The sequence below is a fragment of the Salvelinus fontinalis genome, chromosome 2 (genome assembly GCF_029448725.1).
Source record: "Salvelinus fontinalis isolate EN_2023a chromosome 2, ASM2944872v1, whole genome shotgun sequence".
Classification (NCBI taxonomy): domain Eukaryota; kingdom Metazoa; phylum Chordata; class Actinopteri; order Salmoniformes; family Salmonidae; genus Salvelinus; species Salvelinus fontinalis.
In genome coordinates, this window is record NC_074666.1 from 35990891 (window position 1) to 36017874 (window position 26984).

General features: G+C 43.4%; 1 protein-coding gene across 7 annotated transcripts in view; it reads left to right on the forward strand.

The window, feature by feature from the left end:
- LOC129817750 (active breakpoint cluster region-related protein-like) overlaps positions 1–26984 on the forward strand; it is a 218147-nt gene that overhangs the window by 110081 nt on the left and 81082 nt on the right. For 6 of the 7 annotated variants that reach the window (XM_055873278.1, XM_055873287.1, XM_055873322.1 and 3 more), the window contains 7 exons: positions 912–1097; positions 6752–6859; positions 8471–8531; positions 17314–17366; positions 18584–18724; positions 20145–20266; positions 24009–24177. In XM_055873278.1, the coding sequence (XP_055729253.1) occupies positions 912–1097; positions 6752–6859; positions 8471–8531; positions 17314–17366; positions 18584–18724; positions 20145–20266; positions 24009–24177 (840 nt within the window). Of the gene's footprint in view, positions 1–911; positions 1098–6751; positions 6860–8470; positions 8532–8745; positions 8858–17313; positions 17367–18583; positions 18725–20144; positions 20267–24008; positions 24178–26984 lie in introns of those variants that run through there. The other variant, XM_055873314.1, reaches the window with a different exon arrangement.

Here is a 26984-nt window from a genome sequence, read left to right on the forward strand (position 1 = left end):
CACTTCAACTATGAGAGACAAAATGAGAAAGAAAAATCCAGAAAATCACATTGTAGGATTTTTTCTGAATTTATTTGCAAATTATGGTGGAAAATAAGTATTTGGTCACCTACAAACAAGCAAGATTTATGGCTCTCACAGACCTGTAACTAACTTATTCTTTAAGAGGCTCCTCTGTCCTCCATTCGTTACTTTCTGAAGGCACTGTAAGCCTATGAATCATAAACACGGATGTTTATTACAATGGGTCAACACAAGGCATTTAGCCCATCGCTTTGCTTATGAAAGCTACCATGCTGTAAGCTTATGAATCGTTTTTGAATAGTAACACTATTGTTATGACACTGATTTTCAACCGGGATGTGTAGATGGAGGACCTTAGCAACACATGAATGATGTGGTGGTGTGGTTCTGTTTTGATTGGAGGGAAAATATTCGGGATATCACTGCTCCTCTTGTTTGGATTTCCCTCAGGATATTGAAACGCTTATCTGTACTTGATAAGCCTGGGATCATCCGCCAGTCCCTGGCTTATCAAGTACAGATAAGAGTTTAGCTATCCGGAGTGAAATCCCAAAAAAGAAGAGCAGTGATGTCACTGTAGTGCTCAGGCTTGGTGCCTGCGCAAACATTTCTTAACAACATTTTGGGATGTTTGGCTCGATCTGTAATCGTGGTCTGTTCAGAGCTGTGTTTCCATCAGTACTAAAAGGAACATCTCAGCTCTATTCTACTCTGTTCTCCAGTCTTTGGTCATGCTGCAGCGCCCACCCCTAGTAATAAAGCACTGCTGAGCACCGCCCAGGATCATGGTGATTTATGTGTTGAAAGCGTCAGTGCAGGTATACACACATAACGATAGAAACGCACACTATCTCTTAACTGAATGTGTGTGTCCTGTGTGTGTGCAGCCCATGCGCCCCCTGAAGGCGACAGCCACCACGTCCCAGCCGGTGCTGACCATACAGCAGGTAGAGACCATCTTCTATAAGATCCAAGACATCTTTGAGATCCACAAGGAGTTCTACGACGCCCTCTTCCCTCACATCCAGCAGTGGGATGAGAAGGTCGCCGTCGGACACCTCTTCCAGAAACTGGTAAGGGAGGCAATCAATCAATCAACCAACCTGTCAGTCAATCATTCAACTGGTCAATCTATCAATTTATCATCAAGATTGCTTTTTGATTGAGTTGAATTAGGTGTGTTAGTCGTACTGGGTTGGAAAACAAACCTGCACAACTCTTGAGACTCCAAAAAGATGGAAGAACAGGTGGTTGGAGGACAACTTGGAAATCTAGTTCAAATGAATTGTATTCCAGTGTCTGCCTGCCTGCCAGTGCCTGCCCTTCCAAAGCATAGTCTACTAGTCTACCAACGTTACAAGCGTTATTTTAGAAATTAGGGGGAGAGAATTTTTATTCGAGAAAAATAAATTATAGTATCCTTAACAATGCTAGTAAAGGATACTATAAGTATCACGTTTCACATTGGATTTATTAACTACAAAAAGGTTAGACGTGTTTTTATTTATATTCTGGTGCTGCTCCACACACGCAAGCTTGTTAGCTAGCTAGCTAGCTCTGGTCCAGCGTTAAGCCAACTTTCCGAAGTTCAACTTCAAATATATTCATAGTTCCTTCATAGAAGCCGGTCATCCGTGGGTATGATTATGCGGGCCTAATGCAGGTGTCATTAACAACAAGATGCCCAGCGCTTCCTCCTAGCTCTCTCCCCACACGTAAAATTTCAGTCGCAAATCGCGCCCTACACTTGTCTGTCCAATGCATTTAAATAGCTTGCCTGCTCCATACCAAGCTGCTCTATCTGCTAAATGCACATCTATATTTCAGATGTTTAACAATGAACAAAAAGGAACAATATAATCAGTTGCTTTTGGGGGGTTCGATCTGAACCAATTCAGAACTTTATTTTGCCGGTCAGAACAGTGGAACGGAACATAAAAAATGATGGTTCTGTTCAGAAAGAAACGATTGGGAAATTATTTTGATTCCAACCCCTGATTGTAACTGCATAGATTTCACATGTATGGTATCACCTCCCTCTGTTCAATCTATTCCCCTCTAGGATAAACATTCAATTACACTGGGGTCTGCTCAGACATGAGTCTCTATTCTGCTCCTACTCCCCTATCCATCTCTCCCTTCCATCAGTTTCTCTAACAGGCTGATTTCTGACAATTAAATGTTCATGTACTGTAGGGTCTTGACCCAATAATTGTTTTTTTTTAATGTAAACATTTATCTCCCTTTTCCTGTCCCTACTACCCTCTCCCTCTTCTGTCTTTTTCTTTCTCCCTTCTGCTTCTCTCTCTCTCTCTTTCTTCTTCCTCCTCTTCCTCATCACTGTCTCTTCTTTGTCTTCTTTCTCCCCCATCTCTCTCTCCACGTCTCTCTCCTCTCTCTCCCACTCTATGCCCCTACTCCCTCTCAATAAGTAGACAGTGCAGTATCGGTAAGTGAATTTTAAAGTGATGCTCCAGAACTTTTGTAGAATTTCAGCCAGTAGTTTTGAAAGTGGTGCTCGAGCCAAAACGGGTCCCCGTTTTTGGTGTACTACGTCATCCATTTGGTATGTCCTGCACATTTTTTAGATTTTTTATTATGTGTTGTGAATCCAATTAGAATAAAATGTACACCGTCTCTTTCCTGGATTACACTGCTCACTAAACCCCAGAGTGTGGAGCCTGATTGGTTTAGGGAACGGTTCCATGAATCTGATATGATTAGGAGTGTTCTGTCTCATAAGGAAGGTCTCTAAAGGAGTTAGGGCTCTCCATGTGATACAACACCACTCTGACAGAGCAGACTGATGTGATTAGCAGTTAGTACGGTGTTCCACTTAGTATGGTGCTCTGCAGTTATGTGACTATTGTTTTGTTGTAGATAGAAACGTTTCTAAATGTTCATTATACTGACGTAACTGTATATTAGGTTAACTCATTTAGTACGTTTTCAGTGGAAGACATCAAATTACGCATGTGCATGCGCACACACACACACACACACACACCACAGATGTCTCGCCGACATCTATTAGCAGAATCATCCAGTTCCGTCTGGGAGGTGTGTGTGTGTGTGTCGCATGGCGACTAAACATTTAGACAGGCCTGTCTGTAAGGGAGCCACCAAACAGTGTACAGATGGTGTCATAATTACACAGCACACTCCCCACTGCTCCCTGTGTGGGGCACTGGAAACACTACCGTAGAAACAGAGAGGGAGATGGAGGGGGATCAAAGGAAAGAAGCTAGGGAGGAGAGAGAGGAGGGGAGCAAGAGGGATGGAAATCGTCAGTGTTCCAACTCTTTTCTTTCCCTCTTTCTCTCTTTCCCCATTTCTTTCTCTCTCCTATCCTCTCATATATATTTCTCAACCTCTCCCATGTCTCAGGGTGTTTTCTAGTACCTGAGTGAGAGACCGAAGTGCTTCTGCCAATGATGTAAATGTTGCTAGGAGACAGCCTTTGCCATGACGACTGATTGGGTCAGAGGGTTCTCTCCAAATCTGCAGGGAAAGATGGGTACAGGGGAGCATAATGGAAGATGAGCCAGAAGGGGAGAGAGGAGAAGGGGAAGAATATTGATCTCTGCTTTGAAGTGTCCTCAGAGACCTCATGGTTTCTCCACTTCTCCTCTCCAACAGTGATAATGCATCACACCACACAGGCAGAGGACGAGAGCGGGGGAGGGAGGGATGGGGGTGGGAGGGCAGAGCACACATACAGTAGCTTAACAAGTTCTAATTCATTTAACCTAATTTATTTCACAGCCCCATACCTTTCTCACTCCCTCCATCAATGTCTTGACTAGCTCTCCCTAGTCCCTTCACCGGAGCTGTTTAAGTATGCATATTCATTTCCTGGTCCAATTGCCTTCATTAGAATGCACAGAGAGGCCCGGGCGTTGCGACTGGCTGATTTGACTGTGCTCCAATCAGGAACGTGGGACCCGAAGCAGGGAAAGGATGTGATTAGAAGGTGTCCAAGGGAGAGATAGCTACTAGCCAGCGGAGCCGCAGCCCTGCTAACTCTGCTAGTGTGTTGGAGTTGGTTTAAAATCACTCCTGGGCTCGATGGAATTTATAGTCTGCATCGTTCACAATAGATGTTCTTCACGCCTCTCAGGAGTAATCATTTGAATGGGAATTAATTTGGTGCCAAACAGGGGTGTCAAACTCACTTTGCCCCTGGGGACGCATAATAGTCCTCTATCCATCATTTTTTGATTTTACTATGCACTCTGTGTAGTTTTCATTTGGGGAATTCTTAGTGAGATGGACACAGTCAAGAAACAGAATGAATGTACACTGTTTCCAGTTGGTTTTAGTCATTTTAAAGTATATTGAGTTACATTTTATACAGTGTATTCGGGAAGGAGTCAGACCCCTTCCCTTTTTTCCACATTTTGGTAAATGTTACAGCTTTGTGCTAAAATGTATTAAATACACATTTTTCTCATCAATCTACACATAATACCCCATAATGACAAAGCTCCGAGACAGGATTGTGTCGCGGCACAGATCTGGGGAAGGGTACCAAAACATTTCTGCACCATTGACGGTCCCCAAGAACACTGTGGCCTCCATCATTCTTAAATGGAAGAAATTTGGAACCACCAAGACTCTTCCCGGCAAAACTGAGCAATCAGGGGAGAAAGGGCCTTGGTCAGGGAGGTGACCGATGGTCACTCTGACGGAGCTCTCTAGAGTTCCTCTGTGAAGATGGGAGAACCTTCCAGAAGGACAACCATCTCTGCAGCACTCCATCAATCAGGCCTTTGTTGTAGAGTAGCCAGACGGAAGCCACTCCTCAGTAAAAGGCACATAACAGCCCGCTTGGAGTTTGCCAAAAGGCACCTAAAGGACTATCAGACCATGAGAAACAAGGTTCTTTGGTCTGATGAAACCAAGATTGAAGTCTTAGTTCTGATGCCAAGCGTCACGTCTGGAGGAAACCTGGCACCATCCCTACGGTGAAACTTGGTGGTGGCAGCATCATGCTGTGGGGGTGTTTTTCAACAGCAGGGACTGGGAGTCAGGATCAAGGGAAAAATTATAAACTTAGCAAAGTACAAGACCTCAGACTGGTGCGAAGGTTCACCTTCCAACAGGACAACAACCCTAAGCACATAGCCAAGACAACACAGGAGAGGCTTTGGGACAAGTCTATGAATGCCCTTGAGTGGTCCAGCCAGATTCTGAACTTCAACCCGATCGAACAACTCTAGAGAGACCTGAAAATAGCTGTGCAGTAAAGCTCCCCATCCAACTTGACTGAGATTGAGAGGATCTGCAGAGAAGAATGGGAGAAACTCCCCAAATACAGGTGTGCCAAGCTTGTAGCTTCATACCTAAGAAGACTTGAGGCTGTAATCACTGCCAAAGGTGCTTCAACAAAGTACTGAGTAAAGGGTCTGAGTATTTATGTAAATGTAATATTTCACTTTGGTATTTTTTATCAATTTGAAAAAAATTCTAATAACCTGTTTTTGCTTTGTCATTATGTGGGGTATTGTATGTAGATTGATGAGAGGGGAAAAAAACAATTTAATCATTTTAGAATAAGGCTGTGATGTAACAAAATGTGGAAAAAGTAAAGGTGTCTGAATACTTTGAGTGCACTGTATTTATACATTTATTTATTTTACTTTATTTATTTAACTCACGGGCTGTATTTTTGACACCCCTGCTCTTAAGCTTTACACTGTATAGAAATCTGATTGGGTTACTCTAAGAGGGATTTGAATTGCGTCGTCCAATACCCCCTTCAAGTCTTGGGTGTAGTATGGGTAGTTCTAAACATAGAATAAAATAGCGGAAAGTTCATTTAGGAGTGGACTTCCAGACAACGTCATTTTCATTCTCCTCCTCTTCATGCTTCTCCTCATCCTCCTCTGTACACCCCCTCTTTTCCTCTCCACTGTGTTAATATTGTGTCCTCTCCACTGTGTTAATATTGTGTCCTCTCCACTGTGTTAATATTGTGTCCTCTCCACTGTGTTAATATTGTGTCCTCTCCACTGTGTTAATATTGTGTCCTCTCCACTGTGTTAATATTGTGTCCTCTCCACTGTGTTAATATTGTGTCCTCTCCTCTGTGTTAATATTGTGTCCTCTCCACTGTGTTAATATTGTGTCCTCTCCACTGTGTTAATATTGGGTCCTCTCCACTGTGTTAATATTGGGTCCTCTCCACTGTGTTAATATTGGGTCCTCTCCACTGTGTTAATATTGTGTCCTCTCCACTGTGTTAATATTGTGTCCTCTCCTCTGTGTTAATATTGTGTCCTCTCCACTGTGTTAATATTGTGTCCTCTCCACTGTGTTAATATTGTGTCCTCTCCACTGTGTTAATATTGTGTCCTCTCCACTGTGTTAATATTGTGTCCTCTCCACTGTGTTAATATTGTGTCCTCTCCACTGTGTTAATATTGTGTCCTCTCCTCTGTGTTAATATTGTGTCCTCTCCTCTGTGTTAATATTGTGTCCTCTCCACTGTGTTACAATTGTGTCATCTCCACTGTGTTACAATTGTGTCCTCTCCTCTGTGTTAATATTGTGTCCTCTCCACTGTGTTAATATTGTGTCCTCTCCACTGTGTTAATTTTGTGTCCTCTCCTCTGTACACCCCCCTCTTTTCCTCTCCACTGTGTTAATATTGTGTCCTCTCCACTGTGTTAATATTGTGTCCTCTCCTCTGTGCTAATATTGTGTCCTCTCCTCTGTGCTCCAGGCCAGCCAGCTGGGGGTGTACAAGGCTTTTGTTGACAACTACAAAACAGCGGTGGAGACAGCAGAGAAATGCAGCCAGGCCAACATCCAGTTCCAGAAGATCTCTGAGGTAGATGTTGGTCACACACACACACACACACAAACACACGTACATACACACACGTACACACACAAAGGACACTCACACCATGCACATCAGTTGTGAGGGCTGAAATTTGTACTAATATATGGAGTTGTGTATGTATTTGTGTGCGTGTGTAGTTTTGGGGCCGTGTGTTTTCCCAGCCCGACAGTCTGCTGCATCAGCTCCATTCCTCTTCATTAGCTCCACTCAGCCTCAACCAGGCTCTGGGTGTGTGTGTGTCTCTGGGTGTGTGTGTGTCTCTGGGTGTGTGTGTGTCTCTGGGTGTGTGTGTGTCTCTGGGTGTGTGTGTGTCTCTGGGTGGGCGGGTGTGTCTCTGGGCGGGCGGGTGTGTCTCTGGGCGGGCGGGTGTGTCTCTGGGCGGGCGGGTGTGTCTCTGGGCGGGCGGGTGTGTCTCTGGGCGGGCGGGTGTGTCTCTGGGCGGGCGGGTCTCTGGGCGGGCGGGTGTGTCTCTGGGCGGGCGGGTGTGTCTCTGGGCGGGCGGGTGTGTCTCTGGGCGGGCGGGTGTGTCTCTGGGCGGGCGGGTGTGTCTCTGGGCGGGCGGGTGTGTCTCTGGGCGGGCGGGTGGGTCTCTGGGCGGGCGGGTGGGTCTCTGGGCGGGCGGGTGGGTGGGTGTGTCTCGGTGGGTGGGTGGGTGTGTCTCGGTGGGTGGGTGGGTGGGTGTGTCGGTGTGTGTGTGTGTGGGTGTGTGTGTGGGTGGGTGTGTGGGTGGGTGTGTCGGTGTGTGGGTGTGTCGGTGTGTGGGTGTGTCTCGGTGTGGGTGTGTCTCGGTGTGTGGGTGGGTGGGTGTGTGTGTGTGTGTGTGGGTGGGTGGGTGTGTCGGTGTGTGTGTGGGTGGGTGTGTCTCTGGGTGGGTGTGTGTGTGTGTCTCTGGGTGGGTTGGTGTGTGTCTCTGAGTGGGTGGGTGTGTCTCTGGTTGGTTGGGTGGGAGTGTGTGTGTGTGTGTCTGTTTTTTTTTTTTTTTTTTTACCGTTATTTTACCAGGTAAGTTGACTGAGAACACGTTCTCATTTGCAGCAACACCTGGGGAATAGTTACAGGGGAGAGGAGGGGGATGAATGAGCCAATTGTAAACTGGGGATTATTAGGTGACCATGATGGTTTGAGGGCCAGATTGGGAATTTAGCCAGGTTGGTTGGGTGTGTGTGTTTCTGGGTGGGAGTGTCTCTGGGTGGGTCCTGCTTCTATACCACAGGAGGTTGGTGGCACCTTTATTGGGGAGAACGGGTCTGTGGTAATGACTGGAGCAGAATGAGTGAAACGGTATCAAACAAAGAGGGGTTGGGTTAAATGCGGAAGACGCATATCAGTTGAAGCATTCCGTTGTACAACTGACTAGTTACCCCCTTTCCCTTTTCATGGTTTACAGGTGTTTGATGCCATTCCTTGTTCCGTTCCGGCCATTATTATGAGCCTTTCTCCCCTCAACAGCTTCCTGTGTTCTATACTGCTAAATTCCTATACCGCTAAATTCCTATACCGCTAAATTCCTATACCACTAAATTCATATACCACTAAAATCTTATACCACTAAACATGTAATACACCAGCAATCACAATTCATTCATTTTCTTCCAGAACCTGAAAGTAAAGGGTCCTAAGGACTCGAAGGACTGTAACACAAATGTCACTATGGAAGGTAAGAGATGAGTTCTAATCTAGATGTGTGTCAGAAGGCTGCTATGGCTCTTTCAGACTCTGTAGCCTTGTCTCTTCTGCTTGTGTATGCAGCGGCAGGCTTAGGGAGGCCAGGCTCCCTCCTGTGCATGCTCGCTTCTCTCTCTCTCTGCTTCGCTTCTCTCTCTCTCTCTCTTTGCCTTTCCCACTCCTCTCTCTCTCCTCTCTCTCTCTCTCTCTGACTATGGGTGTTGGAGATGGACAGAGAGGGGAGGCAGAGAGAACAGAGGAGGAAGTGTGAGATGGAGATTCTACTGGTACTCAGACTGTGTTGTAACTGCACATACGGTAATGTGTGTGTGTGTGTGACAGTACATTTGAAGTAACTTGTGTGTATAGAAAAGCCTTTGTAATCGGTCTTTAATCCTGTATTGAGTATTTTGTACGTGTGGGGCGTTTTCTGATTCTATAGTGTGTTGTGTAGCATTAACAATTGCACTTGCCTGTATGACTGTATGACTATATATGTAAAGTTCTTTCTTGGCTGGTACTGTGAATAGGTTCGTGTGGATGTTGCATGGTAAAGTTCCTGGTGTGTGACAGTGTCTTAAATGTAGCCGGGTGTTATTAGTTAATGAGCTGTTTTGTATTCTGGGTAAAGACAGTTGCTACTCTCGTTTCTTGCCAGGTTCTCTCTATCCTCTCATTTTTGCTCAGCGAGAGGGAGACAGTCTTTGTGCTTTTCCGCTTCTGGCAATAGACGTGTGTGTGTGTACATATCTGTGTGTTGGTTTTGCATGTTTGTGGTTGTGCTCACACCTTTCTCTTTTGCATGGTAGATGGTTAGTGTGTGTTTGTGGTTGTGTGTGCATGTTCAGAAGTGTAACTGTTTTTACGTATATTTGTCCCCAACGTTTTGTGTGTGTGAGGGTTTAGTGTTGGAAGTTGCGGTGAGATTATCCTCCCTGGCTGGGTCTCCTGTCAGTCTGTCATATCAGCAGACAGACAGCACTCACCTTTTAAGGTGAAAAGTTTGAGAACGTCAGAGGCAAAAGAAAACTGATGCACCGAGAGAGAGATGAACAAGACGGGGGAAGACTGAGTGTAAGAGGAAAGAGAGGGGGAACAGAGTGTGGAAGAAGGTGGAGAAGATAGTGGTGGAAAAAGGAGGTGGAACCCACTGGACACAGACGTCAATTACATTTCATTGAAATGACACGGAAACCAGGTTGGGTGGGAAGAGTGTCCAGTGGGAAGAGGCTGTGGAGGTGTGTATGATTGGTCCAGTAGATGGTGGATGGGTCTCTTTATAAGCAGATCACGTTGTCAGGACTGACTGTCCCAGACTTCATTCTCCTTATACACACCATACTTATCTACTGAGTACCATCATTTCACCACTCCAATCAGTGTGTGTATGTGTGGCATGCGCTCATGTTTTGAGTGTGTGTGCGTTTGAGGGATGTTAAACTGCTCTGGCCGTATTGGGTTAAACCTGGCAGCAGATCAAAGCGGAGAAAGACAGTAAAAAGACATATGCAGGAATATTAGCAGTACGTGTGGTACAGCCAGACAGTAACAGTTCAAGTAGAGGTAGGCTTTAGATTAGAACGTTATGAAGTGGAAATGGTTGTCTGTGACGAAGACACTCTGTTAGTGCTGATGATCACAGTTATACCCGGTTGAGTTCAACCTCACACCGTTCCATCCCACAGATGATAAAGGCCACGTTTTTAATAGTTGTATAAATAAAGTAGTATAAGCACGTTTTTAATAGTTCTAGATATAAAGTAGTATATGCATGTTTTTAATAGTTGTATAAATAAAGTAGTATATGCACGTTTTTAATAGTTGTGTATATATAAAGTAGTATAAGCATGTTTTTAATAGTTGTAGAAATAAAGTAGTATATGTATGTTTTAATAGTTGTGTATATATATATATAGTAGTATAAGCACGTTTTTAATAGTTGTGTATAAATAAAGTAGTATATGCATGTTTTAATAGTTGTATAAATAAAGTAGTATAAGCACGTTTCTAATAGCTGTGTATATATATAGTAGTATAAGCACGCTTTTAATAGTTGTGTATATATAAAGTAGTATATTTTAATAGTTGTATTAATAAAGTAGTTATTCTGCCCTTGAGTTGCGTTCCCATGCAAAACTAGACAGATAGCTAACAACTAAGTCTTCAATAAAACTCCCAAGGCGTGACTTTTCTTGAATGAATATATTGAAAACGTTTATGTTGTAAAACTGCAAAACACAGAAAATAATATACTTTAGTATTCAATTCACACCGACATACTGTAGCTGTACATTATACATTTGAAGTTGCATGAATACAAAGCACGTGCTAAGGTACCATGCATCTGGCATGATGCCAAACCATATAGCTAATTGCTTTCTCATATTGGAATTGACTAACTCCTTTCATTACTCTAATAATGTACAACCATCTATGTAGAATAACAAAGCATATTACACTAGAAACTGTAACAAAAATAGAGTATTGTATATTTTACAATTCGTTTGCATGACGCACGAGCAAAGTAATACAGCTATCATCATACATGAAAGGGATTGCAATTTGTTTGAGTAAATGCAACCAACCAACATTGATATGTAAGAAACTCTATCAATAACAAGATTATCATCATTAGCTAAATGCTTGAATCGAACTTACAAACAAATATTTTCCAAGGCTGAAGCGTGACAAGAAATAACTACCGGTACGCTGAAAGTCCTGCACCGTAGCGTTGTTTTTAGCTGCTTCTATGTGTGCAGAACGAATTCTCTACTTCCTGTTTGCGTACAGTCTAAGTACCAGAAAGCTCCACTAGGGGGCAAATAACACCATGGAACACAATGAAAATCCATCTTAACCATTGTTAACCATTGTTACCTTCTAACAGGATGGCACGTTTTTAATAGTTGTGTATATAAAGTAGTATAAGCACGTTTTTAATAGTTGTGTATATAAAGTAGTATAAGCACGTTTTAATAGTTGTGTATATATAAAGTAGTATAAGCACGTTTTTAATAGTTGTGTGTGTGTATATATAAAGTAGTATAAGCACGTTTTTAATAGTTGTGTATATAAAGTAGTATAAGCACGTTTTTAATAGTTGTGTATATAAAGTAGTGTAAGCACGTTTTTAATAGTTGTGTATATAAAGTAGTGTAAGCACGTTTTTAATAGTTGTATAAATAAAGTAGTATAAGCACGTTTTTAATAGTTGTGTATATATAAAGTAGTATAAGCACGCTTTTAATAGTTGTGTATATATAAAGGAGTATAAGCACGCTTTTAATAGTTGTGTATATATAAAGTAGTATATTTTAATAGTTGTGTATATATATAAAGGAGTATAAGCACGCTTTTAATAGTTGTGTATATATAAAGTAGTATATTTTAATAGTTGTGTATATATAAAGTAGTATAAGCACGTTTTTAATAGTTGTATAAATAAAGTAGTATAAGCACGTTTTTAATAGTTGTGTATATATAAAGTAGTATAAGCACGCTTTTAATAGTTGTGTATATATAAAGGAGTATAAGCACGCTTTTAATAGTTGTGTATATATAAAGTAGTATATTTTAATAGTTGTGTATATATAAAGTAGTATAAGCACGTTTTTAATAGTTGTATAAATAAAGTAGTATAAGCAAGTTTTTAATAGTTGTGTATATATATAGTAGTATAAGCACGCTTTTAATAGTTGTGTGTATATATAAAGTAGTATATTTTAATAGTTGTGTATATATAAAGTAGTATAAGCACGTTTTTAATAGTTGTATAAATAAAGTAGTATATGCATGTTTTTAATAGTTGTATAAATAAAGTAGTATATGCATGTTTTAATAGTTATATAAAAAAGTAGTATAAGCACGTTTTTAATAGTTGTGTATATATAAAGTAGTATATTTTAATAGTTGTATATGCATGTTTTAATAGTTGTATAAATAAAGTAGTATAAGCACGTTTTTAATAGTTGTGTATATATATAGTAGTATAAGCACGCTTTTAATAGTTGTGTGTGTGTATATATAAAGTAGTATATTTTAATAGTTGTGTATAAATAAAGTAGTATAAGCACGTTTTTAATAGTTGTATAAATAAAGTAGTATAAGCCCATTTTAAATGTTGTGTATATATAAAGTAGTATAAGCATGTTTTTAATAGTTGTATAAAGTAGTTTTAGCACGGTTTAATAGTTGTATAAATAAACTAGTATAAGCACGTTTTTAATTGTGAGCGAAAGCTGAGTCTTTTCCCCCTCAATGCTCATCCCAGAACCCACAGCATTTCACACACTGTCCAATCTCCCAGTCTCATTTAGCACACTGTCCAATCTCCCAGTCTCATTTAGCACACTGTCCAATCCCCCAGTCTCATTTAGCACACTGTCCAATCCCCCAGTCTCATTTAGCACACTGTCCAATCTCCCAGTCTCATTTAGCACACTGTCCAATCTCCCAGTCTCATTTAGCACACTGTCCAATCTCCCAGTCTCATTTAGCACACTGTCAAATCTCCCAGTCTCATTTAGCACACTGTCAAATCTCCCAGTCTCATTTAGCACACTGTCCAATCTTCCAGTCTCATTTAGCACACTGTCCAATCTTCCAGTCTCATTTAGCACACTGTCCAATCTTCCAGTCTCATTTAGCACACTGTCCAATCTTCCAGTCTCATTTAGCACACTGTCTAGTTAAACTGAGCAGGTAGTTCGTTTCAATCTATTTAACACAACGCAAATGTATTACTGCATAGAGTACTGCTGTCAATTAATTGCTTGGCATGGAGTCTATTCTGCACCCTCTGGGCACGTTGTGTGTGTGTCTCTCTGTGTCTCTCTGTGTCTCTCTGTGTCTCTCTGTGTCTCTCTGTGTCTCTCTGTGTCTCTCTGTGTCTCTCTGTGTCTCTGTCTCTGTCTCTGTCTCTGTCTCTGTCTCTGTCTCTGTCTCTGTCTCTCTCTCTGTCTCTCTCTCTGTCTCTCTCTCTGTCTCTCTCTCTGTCTCTCTCTCTCTCTGTCTCTCTCTCTCTCTGTCTCTCTCTCTCTGTCTCTCTCTCTCTCTGTCTCTCTCTCTCTCTGTCTCTCTCTCTCTCTGTCTCTCTCTCTCTCTGTCTCTCTCTCTCTCTGTCTCTCTCTCTCTCTGTCTCTGTCTCTCTCTGTCTCTGTCTCTCTCTCTCTCTCTCTCTCTCTCTCTCTCTGTCTCTCTCTCTAAAACCCCATAGGGATAGCACAAACGGGCATCAGCTCCAAACCTTTAGTTAGAAAACATAATCATTCCATTATACAAGGTCAGGGATGTGCAACTCCAGTCATCGGGGGCCGGAGTGGGGTCTCACTGTTCCCACATCCCTAGTAAACACAGCTGATTTAAACTAACTGCATTCTTAACTAAAGATGATGATTAGTTGATTATTGGAGTCAGGTGTGTTAGCTGAGGCAAAAGTGTGACACCAACCAGTTGCTCATCCCGGCACTAGGTGGCGCTCTGCTATCCACCCTATATGTTCTCCAAGTCGTTTCAGTCTGACAGCCATGCCTTTCCCTCCCGTCCCTGTTGGACTGACCAGACCACAGTCTAGACCACTGGCTTTGTTAACAAGAGAAGTTGAGGTCACCATGCCGCCACCCACTTCATTTGATCTTTTCATATTCTCTCAGAACAACACCTACTTCAGGGTTTCTCAACCCTCTCCTCGGGGGGGGGGGGGGGGGGGGGGGGGGGGGTCTGTTAGACATGACTACATTCACAATTAGTCATATGCTTTTTAAAAATATATTATAATCCTGCCACCTCTCTGTCCCCTTCTCACTGTCTCTCCTCAAACGTCTCTCTCCCCAATGCTTGATCTTTCCCTTCCTCTTTCAGTTTTCATTACTCACTCACTCACTCACTCGGTGAGAGCTGGGGTTGGCATTGATCAGTGTAACCAAGTCTAGATGCCAGTCAGGGAACTGGGCTAGCATATGTCTATGTAAGTCATGTCTCAGTGTTGTAGATCCAGGACTGCTGATTGGCTGCGACCCACATGGACACCCTGGTTACCGAGAAGGAGCTGTCCGTCAGGTTGTCACGGTGACCTTGAGGAGGGTTCCATCACAGGCCCCCACTGTGAAGCTCTATCTGTTTTCTATAATCAGCAACACCTCCATCACTCCTCTCATCAGCCTCCCTCCACTCCTCTTCTCTCATCTTCTATGGCCCTTCTATTCTCCTCTCTTCCCTCTCTGCTGCTGAACTTTGAACTGTGCTTTTGTCTGCACTGCAGAGTCCCTGACTGACTGTGTCCTTGGTGATGAAGGGACTGAGATGAGGGTTGTTCGATCAGAAGTCCGTTTCAAAGCAGGGGGTGGTTGTGTTAATTAGCTCCAGTGAAGGACAGTGAGGTTGAGTCTATTGGCCTGAGGCTTTGTCATCAAGAGGGAAGTATGTTTAAATTCATAAAGAAAGAAACTTCAACTTGAATCATTACCACTGTTTTGTACGTTGATCTCCCCTAAAACCTATGATCTGCAGTGTTCAGCCATTCACATATCCACACAGGAACTGTTAGTGATGAGAGAGACAGCAGAAATCCACTGGGATCCTGTTCAGATGTGCTGATGGGGCTTCATATTCTATACACACACACTCTCACACACACCTAGACTCTCCTCCATTGTCGCCATTCATTTCCATTGTAATGAATGTAGATTCGATTCTTCAGTTAATTCACACAAGGCAGTAGGGTTTATTCATCCACGATGGAGCATGGAGGGAATACAGGGAGCATTATTAATGGAGGGAGGGAACATGAAAGAGAATCAATGCTTTTTCATAAGCGCCGCTCCAGTTGAGGCTCTGTAGACAGCCTGAGACACTGTGTGTGTGTGTGTGTGTTATAGAATATGACGCCCCATCAGTAGTCCATCAGAACAGGATCCCAGTGGATTTCTGCTGTCTCTCTCATCACTAGCAGTTCAATCAGAGGTGAGAATAGGAGGAGGGAGATGGAGAAAGAGGGATAATTTCAACAGCTGTACTGCAGATGAGAGCGACATTCAGATGCCTCTACTGCAGATGTACAGAGTGATGTTCAACCAGATAATAAGTGAGTGGAGTGTAATGTATATTCAGGGATCACAAGCAGCTCATTACCAACGCCCAAGGCTTTGGCTGTTCAGTAGAGATGGTAGACATGTCGACAGGGGACTGTACCCTACAGCTAAGCTGCCTTACTCCTTCACCCTCTCTCCCCTCTTTTCGTTCTCTCTCTCTCCCCTGTCTATTTTTGTTCTCTCTCTTCATCTCTCTCGCTCCTGTCTTGCGTCTCACGCTGGCTGTCAGCCCCGCAGGTGCTCTGTCTCTCAGCTGCAAAGCCTCCTGGGAAATCAGCCTAGTGCGACAGATCTGGTTTGTAACTGGATTGGCTCCTGAGTGTGAGTTAAACCGGGATAGAGAGAGAGATGGAAAGAGGGAGTGACAGATTAAGAGAAGTTTAGGATTGAAAATTGGTTTTGAGGTCAAAGGAACATTTTGTGTGTGTGAACACGGCTTGGCATAGTTTCCATAGTAACAGAGTACATCTGCAATGGAATCAGAGTGCTATGTAACCAATAAGGATGCAGCGAGGCTGGAGCTTCACTGCATGTTAAACAGGCTGTCTATCGAGACGTGTGTTTGTATACTGTGCGCAATCCGACAAGGAGTTACGTGAACCCTGTTACCGAGCAAAGTCTAGTGATGCTGAGCTACATGGCTGTGTGTGTTTGTCAGTGTTGGGGAATCCACTCTGAAAATATAGTTGACCAATTATTTCTCACAGTAAAAAGTTAAGCTACGCTAAAGTTACCCTTAGTACAAATAGTTTACTTAACTAAAGTTACGTTGAAAAAGTAGTTCACAACATCAAAACTATTTTGGGAAATTGACATATCTGAATCTCAAATATCATGGACTAGAAATTGCCTGGCAGATCCCTCTGGAGTCAGATGTTAACAGAATATAGAATTTAACCTATTAAACACAAGAACTGGTCTGATGCTGGAAAAATTGTGCGTAGTTCAAGTCATTAGCTACACCGCTACACGGCAAAGAAAGTGAACTACTGAAAACACTACCAAGATTTTAATATAGTTCAATTACCAAGCTACTGCAAAATGTTGTTAAATGAATAGTTGAAACTAAATGTAGTACACTACTCCCCAACACTGGTGTGTGTGTGTGTGTGTGTGTGTGTGTGTGTGTGTGTGTGTGTGTGTGTGTGTGTGTGTGTGTGTGTGTGTGTGTGTGAGAAACGACAGAATGAAACAATAAAGGCAGTGTTAGAGGGGGACATCAAACAACCCTGCACTGCATGCTGGGAGAGAGAGGGCCAAGACCTTGACTCAACCACTCACACATTGTATGGATAGATTCACCTTCCTCTGCTGTATAAAAATACTGCATTGCCCTTGGCTCGCTTGTCATCTATATGATATAAGATATGAGAGGCGCACTGTGAGAACGAGAAATTTAGACCGGGTCAGGAAGTTAATCCTGATGTGAATTGAGTGGGAAGGTTTCTGAAAACAACCTTATTCAGCAGAGAAGGAACAACCGAGCTTAGAAAGAATGAGGTGTGTGTCCGTCTCCGCAGGGAGCAGACACCTGAGGTTTTGGATGATTGAAATGTCTGCCCCATACCCCAGGAAACCTACGCCCAATCAAGTGTGTAATAGGCTTTTTGAGTCGTGTTTTTCTTCATTGTGTGTGTGTGTGTGTGTCAAACCAAACTGAGTGCCTCTTCTTGTCCTTTCCCACAGCTCTCCTGTACAAGCCGATTGACCGTGTGACCAGAAGTACGCTGGTTCTTCATGTGAGGACTCACACACACACCAGTACATTGTTTGTCCCGACTAGCATGCGATAGATCCATGAAGGATTCCTGATCTCACCCAGAGACAAATGACGAGATTGAATTAGAGACCGCAACGTAGAGATAGATTGAATAGATAGGACAGGATCAATACTTATCAAGGATTAAGAGTTAGTGCTGTCGTGAGACACATAGTGATGGGGCTGGGTAGAATCTCTCTGGAAAGCCCCGCAGGTCATTAAGATGCAGCATGGGTCTGTATCCACCTGCAATGTCAAACCCTGCCTGCTGCTGTTTATAGTAAGTGTTCCGTTCCATTTGCCAAGCCTATACCTTTCCTCTGCGCTGTCCATCAAAATGACATGCTGTTATAAACAATAGGCGCTAATTTGATGGGCTACAACCAAGTGGAAAGTGAAAACCGCTAACAGAGGAAGCGGAGATGCCTAGACGTGTCCTCCAGTCTAGCTTCCAGTGCATTTCATGAATATGTTTTCCATAAAGCTAGTGGAGCCGTGACTAAACAAAGACCAGTTGGTTTGGTACAAAGGTAAGAGCAGATCACGCAAACACACAATGGCCCCATATTCCATATTTAGTGCACTACTTTTCAATAGTGTTTGCCCAGGGCCCATAGTGCACTATATAGGGAATAGGGTGCCATTTGGGACACGGACACTGACAGACGGTGAAAGTTACTGTGTTCTTTTCTCTTAATGACGTACGAAGACGGCTAGTGTACTATACCGCTGACATCAACTCAAGCCTTCTAGAGCTTGTCAGAATGCATTCACCGAGGTGTGCTGACGAGGCATAAATCAGGCAACGGAAAAGAGATGGGCTTTTCTTTCACACGCTCCTCTGAAAAAAGGAACTTAGTTACGCTGAGAATAAGGTATTTGCAATGTGGAAGCAGATTGTCTCAGCCGTTTCTTAGGTAGCACTTTAAAAATAACGTCATTAGTTACGCCCAAAGTAGAGACTCTCATATGCTTTAATTAGAGGAAAATATGTGGCACAAAACCCAGCCAAGCATCCAAATAGTCCAATTCATCAACACAGGTTTAAAAACACATGCACAGTGACTGTCCATACACATTTCATTTTAATGGAGGGGGTTCGCTCTGTTTTTAGAAGGGGGTCCCTGTGGCCATTTGAGAGATGCATTCCCAGTGTGTTTAATATCTAATGGTCTCTTGCTCTGTGTGTTATTGTAGGACCTGCTGAAGCACACCCCTAAGGACCACCCAGACTTCCCCCTGCTGCAGGACGCTCTGAGGATCTCCCAGAACTTCCTGTCTTCCATCAACGAAGAGATTGACCCCCGCAGGACAGCCGTCACCACGCCTAAGGGAGAGGTGGGGTGACACACACACACACCATTTTAATAGACTTCTTTATACTTTTCAGAACTTCTTGTTGTAACCTTGGGGAAGTGTGCCAATGCATTTGTGAAATGTGTTTTGAGGTCAGAGAGAAACCCACAGTCTCTCTCCTCTCCTCCTACCCCCACATCCTCAATCTCTTCATTACCAGATTCCTCTCTCTTCCTCCCTCTCGATCGCCCTCTCTCTAGCTCCCTCTCTCTAGCATCTTTTGATCTTTTCCCTCTCTCTCTCTCTCTCTCGCTCTCGCTCTCGCTATCGCTCTCTTTCTTCCCCCCCCCCAGCATGCAGTGCAGGGTTGTTTGATGTCCCCCTCTTTCCAACACTGTCTTTATTGTTTCATTCTGTCCTTTTCTGCATGTCAGCCTTTTCTCCTCTTAATGCTTCTCTCTCTGAGTATATTCTTTCCTTCCTTCCTCTATCCCACCATCTCCCCCTTGCGCTTTACCTCTCCTCCATCTCTCTCTCCCCCCTCTCTTCAGCTATCCTTCCTCCATCTCTCTCTCCCGCCATCTCTTCCTCTCTATCCGTTTTCCATTCAGTCAGCTCAGTTCTTAACCTCTTAGTCATCTCTCCATTTGTTACAGTCTGTCTGTTACCAGTTAAATTAAAATCTCTCTCTGCCCTCTTTGGCTCAGGCTTTCCTGATTTACTCCAGTTCATGTTTAGCTCTGCCTTATTTTAGCTTTCCTAGTTGGCTCTCCAGAGATGGACAGATACAGAGCGAGAGAGAGGGGGAGCGTTTCAAGTTCTGAGTGGCTTATTTTAGCTGATGATTATCTTGCTGTAACACCGCCATCATTGACAATGTAAAAGACATATAAAATATAGACAACAAGGCTCTGTTGCAGCCGGCCGCGACCAGGAGGTCCATGGGGCGACGCACAATTGGCCCAGCGTCGTCCGGGTTAGGGAGGGTTTGGCTGGTAGGGATATCCTTGTCTCATCGCGCACTAGCAACTCCTGTGGCGTGCCGGGTGCAGGGCACGCTGACACGGTCGCCAGGTGTACGGTGTTTCCTCCGACACATTGGTGCGGCTGGCTTCCGGGTTGGATGCGCGCTGTGTTAAAAAGCAGTGCGGCTTGGTTGGGTTGTTTCGGAGGACGTATGGCTCTCGACCTTCGTCTCTCCCGAGCCCGTACGGGAGTTGTAGCGATGAGACAAGACAGGAACTACTAACAATTGGATACCACGAAATTGGGGAGAAAAAGAGGGTAGAACTTTAAAAAATAAAATAATAATATATAGACAACAAGCGAGTTCTTTCATATTGCTGAACCCTGACCTATACCTTCTACAGTATATCCTGATGGGAAGTGAATGTTTACGGCTAGGCTAGTTGCCCCGTGCTGGGCGTGCCACAGGAAGTGATGCCGTTTCTCTCCCTGGTAGGCTCGTCAGCTGGTGAAGGATGGTTTCCTGGTAGAGGTGTCAGAAGGCTCCAGGAAGCTGCGTCACGTCTTCCTCTTCACAGACTTGCTGCTCTGTGCCAAGATGAAGAAGACCTCCGCAGGGTAGGTTAACACTCACAGAGCATCATCGCAAACACATGCACATTCAGCTATGTACAATACCTACTGTGGTATTCACTGTGCCTAAACGTAGATCATACACTCTGAGTGGTCTCCAGTGTTATATGCTCCTACCATGTCAGTTCTGATGTGTCTGTGATATTAAACAGTGTATCACGATGAATGACAGTCCTGCTCCAAAGGGATTTTCTTTTTCACTGCTATTATTATTTCCTCCATTTGAAGTATCCTCTGATGTTATAAAAAAAAAAAAAGGAAGACTATTAATTGAAAATGTGAATGTAGTCACACGTGATGCCTTTGGTGCTGCAGACCAGGGGTTGGTATTTTTATACCCCCCCCCCCCAATTAAAAATACATTTACTCAAGCCTCGGGGTTGGATGTTTGCCTTTCTGTAGACTATTGTGGAGAAATGATTTAGAATAGTGATTAGAGGGCTCGTATGGGGCTGAATATTAACACATTGCCGTAGTGGATGTATGGATTGTATTATGTATTACAATCTGGTGCCTGAGGCGTGTGTGTGCGTGTGTGTGCGTGTGTGTGCGTGTGTGTGTGTGTGTGTGTGTGTGTGTGTGTGTGTGTGTGTGTGTGTGTGTGTGTGTGTAAATTGGAAATGACAGCATACACGGCCGTAGATTAAGTGTTTAATTTAAAGGATTGCCTCCAATGGCATGGTTACTGTTGTTGGCGTGATTGGGGCTCATTGTGATTGACAGTCGCTGCTGTCCCTCTACCTCACAGTGTGAAGGACACACAGACAACTACCGTTGTCATAGTTACCACCAGTCTGTAAATCACTGTTATGGTCTCTAGCTTTAGCGGTCTGTCATTGTGTCCCAAATGGCATCCTATTCTCTATATAGTCCACTATGGGGTCAAGAGTAGTGAGCTACATAGGGAATAGGGTGGCATTTCAAATCAGATGTTATTGGTCACATACATATGGTTAGCAGATGTTATTGGTCACATACATATGGTTAGCAGATGTTATTGGTCACACACATATGGTTAGCAGATGTTATTGGTCACATACATATGGTTAGCAAATGTTATTGCGGATGTAGTGAAATGCGTGTGTTCCTAGCTCCAACAGTGCAGTAGTATCTAACAATTCACAATACCGGTACACACAAATTTAAAAGTAAAAGAACGGAATTAAGAAATATTGAAATATTAGGACGAGCAATGTCGGAGTGGCATTGACTAAAATGCAATAGAATAGAATACAGAATATACGTATGAAATGAGTAAAGCAGTATGTAAACATTATTAAAGTGATTAGTGTTCCATTATTAAAGTGGCCTGTGATTCCATGTCTATGTATATAGGGCAGCAGCCTCTAAGTTGCAGGGTTGAGTAACCGGGTGGTAGCCGGCTAGTGATGGCTGTTTAACAGTCTTATGGCCTTGAGATAGAAGGTGTTTTTCAGTCTCTCTGTCCCAGCTTTGATGCACCTGTACTGTATTTGAGACACAGCCTACTGTATGTGTCCTCTGGTCTGGACTATAACACCATAGGATTAGGCCAACAGCCTATTAAAACACGCTATCCAGTTGATAGCTAATCATCAGTATTAACTCACTGAGAAACCTGAATCCCATTCAATCCCTCTATCTCCACTCAATCATCATCGATTATTAATGTTTCTATAATGTTTAAATTGGCTCCATCACCATAATTATTTTCCTACAGAATTGGTGTATAATATACCACCATTTCTCAATGTAGAGATGTAAATTAAGATGTAATCCATGTGATTATGGTAAACAAGGGCTGTGAAAAGCTCATTGGGGAGCATGAAAGTGCTGTGGACGGATGGGAGGAGATTAGATATGCAGATTTTATTCAACAGCAGCAGAGACAATCTTGGTCCCCCAATCAGCTCTACCTCGGTCTGTAATAGGGAGAGTGTTTATTAAGTAGACTCTAGATCATCTTAAAGTCTTATTGGGCATGTAAACAGTGTATGAATACAGATCCACACCTTAGAGACAACAGCATATAACACCCCATGGACCACTCTGAGACAAAGGGTTTGCTTACAAAGGGGGGGGGGGGGGGGGGGGATCTCACCCCGTATTAAGAAGGAGAGGAGGCCTTGTAAAAAATTGAGGGATGTTTGCCGGCGAAAGAGGGGGTGAAGGTATATATTGGGATGAAGAGAAACGAGAGGTATCTGCTGTCTCCGTCCCTCTATAGTACAATACTGACTAAACACTTATTTAACTAGCCAAAGAAAAATGATCATCTAAAACATGAAAGAGTCATACTACTATTTATTTGTTTTTTACAGTATTTTACTTTGGGGGTAAAAACAGGACATTTATTTTTCTTGTCATATTTCCCGTCATTTTAGATGAGGTTTGCACACATTTGGAGTTGTGATGTAATGTATTCCTGTGTTAATGAGTGTACAGTCCTGCCTCCAGGAATCATAATGATAATGAATGCTCGTTAGGGGGAATACAAAACATCTCCGACATTAGTGAGCATCTGTATAACCGAATGGATGTGCTGAACACGCATCTAGTTGTCTTTCTGTGTCTGAGTGTTTACTATGGGATCTCCTCACGTCAAGCAATCTTTTCATACTACTAAACATAAGGAGTTATAGTAATAGGGGAGATATGTTTAAGTTATGAGCACAATGGAATATGGCTCAACAAAGACGGATGATATTGCATAAAGCAAGACAAATGGAAGACAATTAATTATATGGTGGGTATTGCCCTCCTTCACAGGGCCAATAGAAATATCTAAATATAACTGCGAGCCGCAATGAACGGGGTTCACAGGATGACAGAAAGGGCACAAGATTTGTTACATGCTTCGTAAACAACAGGTGTAGACTAACAGTGAAATGCTTACTTACCGGCCCTTCCCAACAATGCAGAGAGAGGGAAAAAGAGAAATAATACAAATAAATATACAATGATTAATGATAACCTGGCTATATACATGGCGTACCAGTACCGAGTTGATGTGCAGGGTTACAATGTAATTGAGGTATATAGTTCCTACATGATAGTGCTCACATTATCTATCTTCCTTTATGTGCAATCAGTGAAAGCATTACCATGTTTATCTCTCTATACCACAAGGATGGCGCAAGTGAAGTTTAGTCAAGTGCTGTAGGTTGGTACCGTGGCCAACTTTGAATGCAGAAACAAATCATTATCAAATTCATTAGGGGCTAATTGATTGAGTATGACTACCGATTTGGTATATCATCTGATGTATGGTTCATGAGAATATATTATACTGATTTTTTTTAACCAAATTGTGCTAAGAATGAGGAAAATCTATCCTCATGGACCTTATGGGTTCTTGAGGCATATTTGTTCAGCATGAGGAAATGCCTAAATACAACGTTTCAAGTCTCTAGGACAAATGTCGCGGCGGATATGAGGGTTTAAGTGAGACTGCTTATAACAGTGCCACCTATAGGCCAATCGGTGTCATTATTTTTTAACAAGTTACACATGGCCTCAAGTTTCTGTATGCCAAATAGTTTTTTACAAGTTACTAATCTATGCTTGAGTTATTTGCCCATGTCAAAAAAGAAATCTAAGAATAACAATATTTTTACCAACTTCGCTGTGAACCCTAATTACAGTAGGTCCTCATTGTCTTTGTCCCTCCTGCCTCCTCTAAAATATATGTAAGATATCGAGCTCTCTCTCTCTCTCTCTCTCCACTCCTCTCCACCTTCCTCTGTAGGAGACACCAGCAGTATGAGTGTAAGTGGTACATCCCTCTTGCAGACCTGACCTTCCAGTTGCTGGATGATTCGGACGTCTTGCCCCATATCCAGGTGCTGCCTGAACACGAGATTGAGGAGATGAAGACCAAGATCTCTGTCATCAAGAGCGAGATCCAGAAGGAGAAGGTGATATATTATGTTTATTTAAATAGATTTTTTTATTTAGGCAGGTAAGTCTAAAAGAACAGATTCTCTTTTGATGTTGTATCCAGTACTGCTTTGTTTTAGACTCAAACTAAATCCAATAGTTGTAAATTGAGCCAAAATAGTGGTGATGCGGCCCTTCCTTTGCCTCCCACTCAGTGTCAGGCCAGGTCATGTACAGCTGGCCATTAAGGCACTCTGGAGGAAGAGTGTCCTGCCCAGCCTGGCCACCCCATTCTGGGCTGGTTTCCCTGGGTGTGTCTCTCCCTCCCTGGAGCCCTATGGTCTGTGTTTGTCTTACTCTCTCTCTCTCTATCAGAGGCTAGAACCAGCCTGCCTGCCTGGGTGATTAGGCTGGGTTCTTCTGGCTTTATCACTACTGTTGTTGTTATTGGAACAGTTCCTCTCATCGCTTCCACTCTTAGACTGGTCGACTGTAGACTAGAGATCTGTGACACACACACACCAACACACACACACACACCAACACACACACACACACCAACACACACACACACACACACCAACACACACACACACACACACACACCAACACACACACACACACACACACACCAACACACACACACACACCAACACACACACACACACCAACACACACACACACACCAACACACACACACACACCAACACACACACACACACCAACACACACACACACACCAACACACACACACACACCAACACACACACACACACCAACACACACACACACACCAACACACACACACACACCAACACACACACACACACCAACACACACACACACACCAACACACACACACACACCAACACACACACACACACACCAACACACACACACACACACACCAACACACACACACACACACACCAACACACACACACACACCAACACACACACACACACACACACCAACACACCAACACACACACCAACACACACACACACACCAACACACACACACACCAACACACACACACACCAACACACACACACACACACACACACCAACACACACACACACACACACACACCAACACACACACACACACACACCAACACACACACACACACCAACACACACACACACACCAACACACCAACACACACACACCAACACACCAACACACACCAACACACACACACCAACACACCAACACACACCAACACACACACACCAACACACACACACCAACACACACACACCAACACACACACACCAACACACACACCAACACACACACACACCAACACACACACACACCAACACACATACACACCAACACACATACACACCAACACACACACCAACACACACCAACACACACACACACACACCAACACACACACACACACACCAACACACACACACACACACACACACACCAACACACACACACACACACCAACACACACACACACACACCAACACACACACACACCAACACACACACACACACACACCAACACACCAACACACCAACACCAACACACCAACACACACACACCAACACACACACACCAACACACACACACCAACACACACACACCAACACACACACACCAACACACACACACCAACACACACACACCAACACACACACACACACACACCAACACACACACACACACAAACACACACACACACACACACACACCAACACCAACACACACACCAACACACACACACACACCAACACACACACACACACCAACACACACCAACACACACACACACACCAACACACACACACACACCAACACACACACACACACACACCAACACACACACACACACACACACCAACACACCAACACACCAACACACACACACCAACACACACACACACCAACACACACACACACCAACACACACACACACCAACACACACACACACCAACACACACACACACCAACACACACACACACCAACACACACCAACACACACCAACACACACACACACACACACACACCAACACACCAACACACCAACACACACACACACCAACACACCAACACACACACACCAACACACACACACACACACACACACACACAAAGAGAAGGGGTCAACTTCCAGGTCACCTGGACAGAGTCAGCACGTCAGTGTGTGAATCACTTATATAGTACACCCATATGCATATACACAATACACCCCCTCACTGTATCTACACTCACAAACAGTTGGCCTACACCCAAGCTATCCCGTGGGAAGTTTGTTAATTCTGATGAACTTGAGTACAGTGGAACAGCGATAGCCATCTAATTGTAGCTGTCATATAAACACAGGTCCTTAGAGGATGACTGTGTTCCCGGAGATCACCTTGTCCAGTTTCCCTTCAACTCTTTACCTCTTCAACACAATAGACTTATTTATGTCAGCCCTTTGTTGTCATTTGACTGTGGAAAGCCTTGGGAGTCCAGTAACCTAGAAACTGCATAGGTTTACAATTGATTTACAACCTTGGCTTTTAGCTGCACGCTGCTTCTTTTCTTTCATCCACCACACTCCAGCATCCAGCAGCAACCTCTACTTATTCTAATGGTTACTATACAGGACTGTATTTATTTCAACATCCAGTGATTCTTTCCATAGTAAATACCCATTTAGGAGGTTTTGGAGAGCATCAATTTAATCCACCAAATAAAATGTTATTTGTCACATGCTCTGAATACAGCAGAGTTAAAAAGTAAGCAACATTTTGATAAATAAAGAAATAGTAATAAAATAACAATGAAGCTATATACAAGGAGTACCAGTACCAAGTCAATGTGCAGGGGT